At 60.7% G+C, this 11,282-nt stretch overlaps 2 protein-coding genes across 2 annotated transcripts in view; both read right to left on the bottom strand.

Moving 5' to 3' along the window:
- Window positions 1–2,388: 2,388 nt before the first annotated feature.
- ZNHIT2 (zinc finger HIT-type containing 2) lies at window positions 2,389–5,991 on the bottom strand. The gene is made up of 5 exons (XM_078882969.1): window positions 5,734–5,991; window positions 4,996–5,631; window positions 2,782–3,380; window positions 2,482–2,649; window positions 2,389–2,397 (listed from the first exon to the last, which is right to left on the bottom strand). The coding sequence occupies exons 1-5, from the start codon at window positions 5,909–5,911 to the stop codon at window positions 2,389–2,391; spliced, it is 1,590 nt and encodes a 529-aa protein (XP_078739095.1). The 5' UTR covers window positions 5,912–5,991.
- A 4,408-nt stretch (window positions 5,992–10,399) lies between these two features.
- LOC144952586 (cholesterol 7-desaturase nvd-like) overlaps window positions 10,400–11,282 on the bottom strand; it is a 28,399-nt gene continuing 27,516 nt past the window's right edge. The window contains 1 exon segment of the mRNA XM_078883064.1: window positions 10,400–10,726. Within this exon segment, the coding sequence (XP_078739190.1) occupies window positions 10,443–10,726 (284 nt within the window). The 3' untranslated portion in view covers window positions 10,400–10,442.

Here is an 11,282-nt window from a genome sequence, read left to right as displayed (position 1 = left end):
TGTAATAAATGTTTTCTCCTGCAACATCAGAGTGCAGCGCCACATTAAATACGCACTTGACAATAGTTTAAAGCGATTTGAAGCATGTTTTATTTTTGGTTTTATTTTGGGGGGGGGCAGAGCTTTGTGACGTCATGGTGCGGCCGGGTACGGGTAGAACGTGAGTCACTGGTGAGTCACCGTTTGTCACTCATTTCCCAACGTCTTGTCTCTTCTCACAATTCAAGTTCCTAGAATCAACCCACCCGCGCTTGCAACATGGCTTCATCCCAGAGGTCGCAACCGGGTACCCGATACCCGTACCCTACCTGTACCCTGGTACGGGTAGGGTACGGGTAGGGTACGGGTACCCGTTTGCGACCCTGGTGCGGCCGGGTACGGGTAAGGAATCAAAACCTGTTTGCGACCTCTGCTATGAAGGCTGGCACGGCACACGAGGGGGTGGGTGGCCAGTGCCACGCCCGGCCGCCTTTGTCTCCCCAGTGGCGATGTTTACACACCGCGCCAGGTACTCATTTGAGGCCGAGTCGACCTAGGGGAGGCACCAGGACCGGTTCAAAGAACCGGTCCTGGTGGTGTTGGTGGTGGCCGTGAGTGGGAATCGAACTCGGGTGGCCAGGTTCATAGCGTAGCGCTAACCATGACACCACAGACACTCTCACCTACCCACACACACTCTTACCTACCCACACACACGAGATAACAATAACCATTCACTCGCCCACACACTCACCACACTGCAAATCACAACTACCCACCCACACATCCACTCGCCTACCCACTCGCCACACTGCAGGTCACAACACCCACCCGCCCATCCACTCGCCCACCCGCCCATCCACTCGCCCACCCGCCCATCCACTCGCCCACCCGCCCATCCACTCGCCCACCCGCCCATCCACTCGCCCACCCGCCCATCCACTCGCCCACCCGCCCATCCACTCGCCCACCCGCCCATCCACTCGCCCACCCGCCCATCCACTCGCCCACCCGCCCATCCACTCGCCCACCCGCCCATCCACTCGCCCACCCGCCCATCCACTCGCCCACCCGCCCATCCACCCGCCCATCCACTCGCCCACCCGCCCATCCACTCGCCCACCCGCCCATCCACTCGCCCACCCGCCCATCCACTCGCCCACCCGCCCATCCACTCGCCCACCCGCCCATCCACTCGCCCACCCGCCCATCCACTCGCCCACCCGCCCATCCACTCGCCCACCCGCCCATCCACTCGCCCACCCGCCCATCCACTCGCCCACCCGCCCATCCACTCGCCCACCCGCCCATCCACTCGCCCACCCGCCCATCCACTCGCCCACCCGCCCATCCACTCGCCCACCCGCCCATCCACTCGCCCACCCGCCCATCCACTCGCCCACCCGCCCATCCACTCGCCCACCCGCCCATCCACCCGCCCATCCACTCGCCCACCCGCCCATCCACTCGCCCACCCGCCCATCCACTCGCCCACCCGCCCATCCACTCGCCCACCCGCCCATCCACTCGCCCACCCGCCCATCCACTCGCCCACCCGCCCATCCACTCGCCCACCCGCCCATCCACTCGCCCACCCGCCCATCCACTCGCCCACCCGCCCATCCACTCGCCCACCCGCCCACCCGCCCACTCGCCCACCCGCCCATCCACTCGCCCACCCGCCCATCCACTCGCCCACCCGCCCATCCACTCGCCCACCCGCCCATCCACTCGCCCACCCGCCCATCCACCCATCCACTCGCCCACCCACCACACTGCAGGTCACCTCACCTCTCTGATTCTTCCCTACCCCTGCTCCACTCTCTAATTCACCACCGTCTCGTCCTACCCCCCCGCCAATCGTCGACGGAAGAGTAGGCCAAGGTCACCGGCGGCTTCCGCCTCCATTGGCCGCCCCCTTCACTGGAATCCTCGACGGCTCACAACTCCTGCACCAGAACCCTGGGGGGTCGCCCCCCCGCACAACCCCCTCCTCCTCCTCCTCGTCGTCCTCCTCCTCCTCCTCCCCCTCCTCCTCCTCGTCGTCCACCCTCCCCCTCCTCCTCCTCGTCGTCCACCCTCCTCCTCCTCGTCGTCCTCCTCCTCCCCCTTCTCCTCCTCGTCGTCCACCCTCCCCCTCCTCCTTCTCGTCGTCCACCCTCCTCCTCCTCCTCCCGCACGGCTCACAACTCCTGCACCAGCACCCTGGGGGGTTGCCCCCCCCCCCCGCACAGCCCCCTCCTCCTCCTCCTCCTCCTCGTCGTCCTCCTCCTCCTCCCCCTCCTCCTCCTCGTCGTCCTCCTCCTCCTCCCCCTCCTCCTCCTCGTCGTCCTCCTCCTCCTCCCCCTCCTCCTCGTCGTCGTCCGCCCTCCTCCTCCTCCTCGCCCGCTCCTCCTCCTCCCGCACGGCTCACAACTCCTGCACCAGAACCCTGGGGGGTCGCCCGCCCCCCCGCACAGCCCCCCCCTCCTCCTCCTCGTCGTCCGCCCTCCTCCTCCTCGCCCGCTCCTCCTCCTCCCGCACGGCCCGCGCGAGGGCGGGCAGCTCGGCGCCCCGCTCGGACGCCCACGACAGCAGGAAGAGGCACTTCTTGTGGGCGCGGAAGCACGCGGAGGACGAGGCGCTGGGCCCGGCGCCCTCCTGCCCCTCCGCCTGCCCCCCTCCCCCCTCCTGCGCTTCGCGAGGGCCCCCGCGAGACGGCGCCGAGGCGGCGGCGCTGCGTCCGCGCTCGGCGGTTGGTGGTGCGGCGGTGGTGACGGTGGTGTCGGTGTCGGTGGTGGTGGTGTCGGTGGCGGTGGACACATCAGCCGCCGCCGCCGCTGCCTCCACTCCCCCCGTCTCCCCCCTCCTCCCCCGCCTCATCTCTCTCCGCGCGCGCACAAACACCTCGCCGGCGTGCGACAGGGCGGCCAGCACGTAGCGCCGGCGGTCTCCGCTCCTGGGCCCCTCCAGGATCGTCCCCACCGCGCCCAGGCAGCGCAACCACAGTGCCTCCACCTCCTCCTCCTCATCGCCCTCCTCCTCCTCATCGCCCTCCTCCTCCCGCAGCAGCAGTAGCGCCGCCCGCGCCGCGAGCACCGCCTCCCCGGCGCTGCCGAAGACGGGGCCCGCCGGCCGGCCCGAGGGGTCGGAGAGCCGCAGGAGGAGCGCCGCCACGTCGCGAGCCGGGGCCGCCGCGTCGTCGTCGCCGCGTCGTCGGAGGCCCAGCAGCGCCGCCGCCGCGTAGGCCAGCAGCAAGTTGACGAGCGAGAAGGGGACGCAGGCCGCAGGGTCGCGGCTCGACAGCGAGCGCAGCGGGGGGATGAGCGCCGCCACCGCGGGGATCCCGGCGGTGGCCTCCAACTCGTCGTCCACCTGCTCGTCGTCCACCTCCTCGTCCACCTCCTCGTCCACCTCCGCCTCTGTCGACGCAGCGCGGCGAACGGTCACGTTTGAATTTCGATTTAAAGCTTTCGTGACTGCAGGGATTCATCTTCTTGGTTCTTTCGGTAAAGTCATCACGTAGAAGGGAAGTAATAAAATAATACAAATAAAACATAATAAAAGAATATTTTAAAATAATATTTTATTATGTTGTATTTTAATTATAAAATAATATTTTAAAATAATATTTTATTAGGTTTCATTTTTATTATTTTATTATTTCCCTTCTATGTGACTTTACCGAAAGAACCAAGAAGATGGTCACGTTTGAGTTTAACGCGCAGGAGGCTTTCGCGACCTATACTATTCACGACAGAGGGTTAGATCGCGTACAAGTGTGTCGTGACCCCTCCACCACCCGACGCAGCCAATCGGCGAGCTGATTCGTCGCGTAAACAAAACGCCGCCAATTAGTTGACTCCGTCAGCCCGCCGGCGTGTCGGACAGCAAGTCCCCGCAACGTTGACAACGTGAGTAGGACCTTGATTCGAAGCTTTCGTGACTGCAGGAATTCAAACTCTTTGGTTCTTTCGCTAAAGTCACGTGGGTAGAAAAAATTCTAGATCGCGACATATCGATCGCCACACAAGCAACCGATCGAAACGTCGCGATCTGTTATTTTTCCTACCTACCGTCACTTCACCGAAAGAACTAAAGAGTTTGAGTAGCACCGTGACGTTTCGCCGGCAATTACATCGATTTACTCCCCAATTTCTCTTTAACCCCGAGATGTATACAGAAGGTCGTGGGTTCGATCCCGACACTGACGATGCCTGCTGCTGTATATTTGGAGTTTGCGTCTCTCTCTCATCATCATCATCACAGTGGCTAGGAGATGTTGACTACCTCGCCTGGTATGCAGGAGGTCATGAGTTCGATCCCGACACTGACGATGCCCGCTGCTGTATATTTGGAGTCTGCGTCTCTCTCTCATCATCATCACAGTGGCTAGGAGATGTTGACTACCTCGCCTGGTATACAGGAGGTCATGAGTTCAATCCCGACACTGACGATGCCCGCTGCATATTTGAAGTCTGCGTCTCTCTCTCATCATCATCACAGTGACAAGGAAATGTTGACTACCTCGCCTGGTATACAGGAGGTCATGAGTTCAATCCCGACACTGACGATGCCTGCTGCTGTATATTTGGAGTTTGCGTCTCTCTCTCATCATCATCATCATCACGGTGGCTCAGAGATGTTGACTACCTCGCCTGGTAGGCAGGAGGTCGTGGGTTCGATCCCGACCCCTGACGATGTCTGCTACTGCTGTATATTTGGAGTTTCTGGTGTCTCACACAGTGGGGCCTTACCTAGCAAAACAAAATAGTTAAATGTTAGTTTAGTCTGTGGGTCTCCATGTATCTCTGTGGATCTCTGTTCATCTCTCCATCTCTGTGGGTCTCTGCGTGCCCCTACGCGTTTACAGTATTTGGCTTCTGTTATAACTTCCACACGATGATGATGAGACACTTCGCTCGGCTATCAACTGTGATGGCCAGGCCGCTTCTGAAAAAGATCTACACAAAGCAGCTCATTGGGGCCTTACCTGGCAAAAGAAAAAGTAAAAACATTTAATTTTAAATCCTTTACCTCTGCGGAGCTTCTGTCCCTCCTCCGCCGCCGCCGCCACGACGCCCGCGGGACGCTCGGCCCGGCGGCCGCAGTTTTCCCGCTCCCACCAGGGCCGCCGGGGCCGCCGGGGCCACCGGGGCTGCCAGGGTGCCGTTGGCGGCAGCAGCGGCGACGACGCGGCACGGACCGAGTCCACGACGTCGTGGAACCTCCTCCGCTCCGAGTCGGTGAGCCTCTCCCAGACGAGGCGCGAGTCCGTGTCGAGGTTCAGGCCCCGCAGCCTCACGGCGAGGCTGCTGGGGTCGGCGTCGGCGTCGTCTGCGTCGTCGTCAATATTCATTCGCACATTTGCGTGAGCCGTGGCACCACCGCCACCGCCAATCGTGCCCATCTTCATCATCTCCTCTGCTTGCTCGTCAACATCATCACTGTCATCACCGTCATCACCGTCATCACCGCTCTGCTTCCTCTCGGCTTCCATCATCGTCGTCGTCATCATCTCCTCCGCGTCAAAATCTCCTCGCTGCTCCTCTTCCTCATCTTCATTCTCCTGCTGCTGCTGCTGCTGCTGCGTCCGGAGCCTCCTCAACATCCCAAGCATTCGCTCCACTTGCTCGGGCGACGACGCCGGTCCAATCTCACCACCTCCACCACCTCCACCACCACCACCACCTCCACCACCACCTCCACCACCTCCACCACCACCTCCACCACCACCTCCACCACCACCTCCTCCACCACCACCACCTCCTCCACCTCGGCGCGTCATCTCGCCCAGGACGCAGCGACGATAGAAGTCTTCGCTGCAGGCCGCGTGGCTGGGCGCGCGGTAGCAGCGCGAGCTGCAGTAGCGCGCGTTGCAGCGCGGGCACGTGTAGGGCGCGTCACGCCCCGCCTCGCCGCACATGGCGCACGCGGCACGCGCGGCGAACATGACGTCACAACGGGCTCGCGACCCGCTTGACGACGGGCTTGCCGGTCGCTTTACGACGGTCGTGGGGACCCGCTTTACGACGGGCGGGTGACCCGCTTTACGACGGGCGCGCGTTCTGTTTGAACGCACGACGACGAACTTAGGCGACCCGCGCTCGAACCTAGCGGTGCGGCGGGCGCGTCTCTCCCGCCCTCGAGGTGGTCCCAGCGGCCGCTCTTCCCACCCGCAGCGGCACTTGCCGGGGCCCCTGCTCCTAGCCCACTGCTCCTCGTGCTCCCACCCCACTGCTCCCACCCCACTGCTCCCACCCCACTGCTCCCACCCCACTGCTCCCACCCCACTGCTCCCACCCCACTGCTCCCACCCCACTGCTCCCACCCCACTGCTCCCACCCCACTGCTCCCACCCCACTGCTCCCACCCCTCCTACCCCTCCTCCCCCTCCTACTCCTCCTACCCCTGCTGCTCGTACCCCTACTTCCCCTCCTCCTGCTCCAACCACAACCAACCACAACCAACAACAACCACCACAACACAACAACCACCACAACCACCACAACAACAACCACAACCACCACAACAACAACAGAGGCGGTGGTGGCGGGAAGCGACCGGTGCAGGCGGCTCCCCACGTGTCACGCCGCACGTGCTTCCGGGTTTTTACTACTGCGACGTCTGCCGTAAAGGTCACAAATTTTCACGACCTTTACGGCAGCTGCTGTCGTAAAAAAGGAAAAGTCACAAAGACAAAGGCGCCCCGTGTAGCCTCTTAAGGGGCTGTTGGGGGGAGGGGCAAAGTGCTGCGAGATTTCGATTTCGCGTTCCATCTCCTCCCCCCGGAGCCCCCCCCCCCCCTATCCGCCCCCTCTCTGGAATTTGACGGCACAGACCCCCCCGGAACCAGGCGGGAGAGTAGTGCATGTAGTGTGTAGTGTAGTGTGTAGTGTATAGTAGTGTAGTATATAGTGTAGTGTATAGTGTAGTATAGTGTAGTGTATAGTGTAGTGTATAGTAGTGTAGTGTATAGTATAGTGTATAGTGTAGTGTATAGTGTAGTGTATAGTAGTGTATAGTGTAGTGTATAGTGTAGTGTATAATAGTGTAGTGTATAATAGTGTAGTGTATAGTGTAGTGTATAATAGTGTAGTGTATAGTGTAGTGTATAGTGTATTGTATAGTGTATAGTGTAGTATATAGTGTATAGTGTAGTGTATAGTGTATAGTGTAGTATATAGTGTATAGTGTAGTGTATAGTGTAGTGTATAGTGTAGTGTATAGTGTAGTGTATAGTGTAGTGTATAGTGGGGAGTGGGGGGGCACAGAGGGGACTCCGAACTTCTATTTCTGCAGCTGACCGTCGATCCACCGCCTCCCGCAATACGATTTGCGTGACATTTTTTTTGTTTTTAATCAAAAGTGCATACAAACAACAAGCAAACCACAACAACAACAAACACACGCCGAGCGATTATTACTTTGTGATAACGAGTGACGATCATAAAAAAACAACAACAAACTTAAACGACAATAGCGACGCCGCGAGACTTAAAACCAACACAGAAGTAATGGCACAGAGCCCCCCCCCCCCCCAATGGTGGTGGTGGTGGGGGTCCCCGAGGGGGTCTTGGTGGGGGTCATAGAGGGGGTCTTGCCCCCCCCCCCCACCACGGGACCCCTTGCGATGATTAGAACGGCAGGCGCCAAATTTATAGGGATGCCTGGGAAATTCGAGAGGCAGGGATGGAGGGGCTTTAAGCAACTTGTGGGTTGGGAGGAGAGCGCTGGAGGAAAAGCACTCAGAGATGTGAATGGCGACGAGGAGGAGGTTGTGGTGGTGATGATGATGATTTTGTTGTTTTTTCTATTAAATGATGGGGTCCCACTGGGGTCATCGCGAGGGACGTCCATCTGTTTATAGATGGGGTCCCACTGAGGGGCTCTGTGAGGGACGTCCCATTAATTAATGATGGGGGTCCCTCTGTTTAATGATGGGGTCCCACTGGGGTCCCTGTGAGGGACGTCACATTATTTATTGATGGGGTCCCACTGGGGTCATTGCGAGGGTCGTCCCTCTGTTTAATGATGGGGTCCCACTGGGGTCCCTGTGAGGGTCGTCCCGCTGTTTAATGATGGGGTCCCACTGGGGTCATCGCGAGGGACGTCCCTCTGTTTAATGATGGGGGTCCCTCTGTTGAATGATGGGGGGTCCCTCTGTTGAATGATGGGGTACCACTGGGGTCATCGCGAAGGACGTCACATTATTTAGTGATGGGGTCCCACTGAGGTCTCTGTGATCTGATTGTGATTTGCTTTTTATAGCCGCCCTCCCGTATCGTGGGCGAGGTCTCACCATCGCTTTAAAAAAATCTCATCTTGCAACGTAAATGTATGAATCTCATCTTCTCGCAACACATTTGAAAGGGGCACCCCCCCTCCCAGTGGAAGCTGTCCCTGCGTGGCACAACGTTGGCCCGGCACAGGGATTCGTCTGCCCGTAGGGGGGTAGTGCACCTAGCCTGGCACAGGCGAGTGGCGGGTGTTGGCTATTCGGTGTCAAATCACGAATCGAGTTTGAAATCTTGCGACGTAAATGTACGAACTTGGCACGCAATGTTTGGCGTCACGTGACCCTTGACGTCCACCGCGAGCGGAGCAGGCGGCGAGCATCACAAGGAGCACTTATCATGATCACGACGACGACGACTACTACTACAGTGATGGGTGGGACGCGTGGTGTGGCTGGGTGGTGTGGCTGAGTGGTGGCTGGGTGGGGTGGTGTGGTTGGGTGGTGTGGCTGGATGGGGCGGACGAGTGGTGTGGCTGTGTGGGGTGGTGAGGCTGGATGGTGCGGCTGAATTGGTGGTTGGGGTAAGACACGTGGAGGGAGCCCAAGGAGTTGAGCCAAGGGGGGGGGGGATGCGAGGCGGTGCAGAGTGAGCAACTTGACGGCTCCCAGCGCCCTGCTGCAGCCGAGTCCTGCCAGGACATCCCATTGGTCGTCAAGGAATAGCCCAGCGCCTTAACCCCCCCCCCACTACCCCCCCCCCCACTACCCCCCCCACTACCCACCGCACAGACTCCTCGCACAGAGAGAGACAGACTCACATAGAGACACACAGACTCACAGACTCACACATAAACCCACAGACTCACACAGAGACCCACAGAACCATAGACTCGCACAAAGAGACACAGATTCACACAGAGAGACCCACAGACTCACACAGAGACCCACAGACTCACACAGAGACCCATAGACTCACACAGAGACCCATAGACTCACACAGAGACCCATAGACTCACACAGAGACCCACAGAACCATAGACTCGCACAGAGAGACACAGATTCACACAGAGAGACCCACAGACTCACACAGAGACCCACAGACTCACACAGAGACCCATAGACTCACACAGAGACCCATAGACTCACACAGAGACCCACAGAACCATAGACTCGCACAGAGAGACACAGATTCACACAGAGAGACCCACAGACTCACACAGAGACCCACAGACTCACACAGAGACCCATAGACTCACACTGAGACCCACAGACTCACACAGAGACACACAGAACCATAGACTCGCACAGAGAGACACAGATTCACACAGAGAGACCCACAGACTCACACAGAGACCCACAGACTCACACAGAGACCCATAGACTCACACAGAGACCCACAGACTCACACAGAGAGACAGACTCACACAGAGACCCACAGACTCACACAGAGACCCATAGACTCACACAGAGACCCATAGACTCACACAGAGACCCATAGACTCACACAGAGACCCACAGACTCACACAGAGAGACAGACTCGCACAGAGACCCACACACTCGCACAGAGATTTCTAGACTCACACAGAGACCCACAGACTCACACAGAGAGCCACAGATTCACACAGAGACCCATAGACTCACACAGAGAGCCACGGACTCACACAGAGAGACAGACTCGCACAGAGACCCACACACTCGCACAGAGATTTCTAGACTCACACAGAGACCCACAGACTCACACAGAGAGCCACAGATTCACACAGAGACCCATAGACTCACACAGAGAGCCACGGACTCACACCCAAACCCAGGACTTGAACCTGTGGATCTCAGTGTCTCTGCCACGGCCATTGTGACCCCCCCCCCCGCCCTCTGTGACAGAGCCGCGTTGTCTCCGGCTCCGTGGAGCAGGGATCGAGCCCCCCCCACGGGGTCCCTGCAGAGGATGTCCCGACGAGAGAAAGAGGGGGCAGTTAGGGGGGGGGAGGGGGTCCCATGGGGGTACCTGCGAGGGACGTCACCGGTCCGCATTCACTTTATTAGTAAAACGAGACGAGGAGAGAGACGGGGGGGGGAGGGGTGGTGGAGAGGATTTGTGTCATCGGCTTTGCGTCATCGGCACGAGATCGCCGTGAGTGAGAACGAATCCCAAATCGCGTTCCTGTGAGAGGCGTCCAATGGGGGTCCCCATGGTGGGGGGGGTCCCCATGGTGGGGGGGTCCCCATGGTGGGGGGGGGGGGCCGTCACCAGTCGAGCGAGTCGCGGCTCCGTGAGTAGCGGGGGCTGTTGTCGGAGTAGAACTGCGAGTACCAGCGGCGGTGGCGGGCGATGAGGGCGTCCTCCTTGACGAGCAGCGGCCTGGACACGTAGCGCTTGTTGTTCCAGATCATGAGGTCGCGCTCGAACTGCGCACGTGACGGGGGGGGCACGGGAGGGGAGTGGGGGGGGGCACGGGAGGGGATTGGGGGGGGCACGGGAGGGGAGTGGGGGGGGGCACGGGAGGGGAGTGGGGGGGGGCACGGGAGGGGAGTGGGGGGGGGGGCACGGGAGGGGAGTGGGGGGGGCACGGGAGGGGAGTGGGGGGGGGGCACGGGAGGGGAGTGGGGGGGGGGCACGGGAGGGGAGTGGGGGGGGGGGGGAGTGGGGGGGGGGGGCACGGGAGGGGAGTGGGGGGGGCACGGGAGGGGAGTGGGGGGGGGCACGGGAGGGGAGTGGGGGGCACGGGAGGGGAGTGGGGGGGGGGGGGGGGGAGTGGGGGGGGCACGGGAGGGGAGTGGGGGGGGCACGGGAGGGGAGTGGGGGGGCACGGGAGGGGAGTGGGGGGGGGGGGAGTGGGGGGGGGCACGGGAGGGGGAGTGGGGGGGGAGTGGGGGGGGCACGGACAGACACGCGGCAGATGAAAGGCCAAGCCACAAGCAGAGAATGATCCCGCCCCCCCCCCCCACGGTGAACCCGAATGACCTCCCTACCCCCACCGTGAACCCGAATGACCTCCCCCCCCCCCCCACGGTGAACCCGAATGACCTCCCTCCCCCCCACCGTGAACCCGAATGACCTCCCTACCCCCACCGTGAACCCGAATG

The sequence above is a fragment of the Lampetra fluviatilis genome, chromosome 68, assembly GCF_964198595.1.
Source record: "Lampetra fluviatilis chromosome 68, kcLamFluv1.1, whole genome shotgun sequence".
Classification (NCBI taxonomy): domain Eukaryota; kingdom Metazoa; phylum Chordata; class Hyperoartia; order Petromyzontiformes; family Petromyzontidae; genus Lampetra; species Lampetra fluviatilis.
This window is presented reverse-complemented; position numbering and strand designations above follow the sequence as displayed.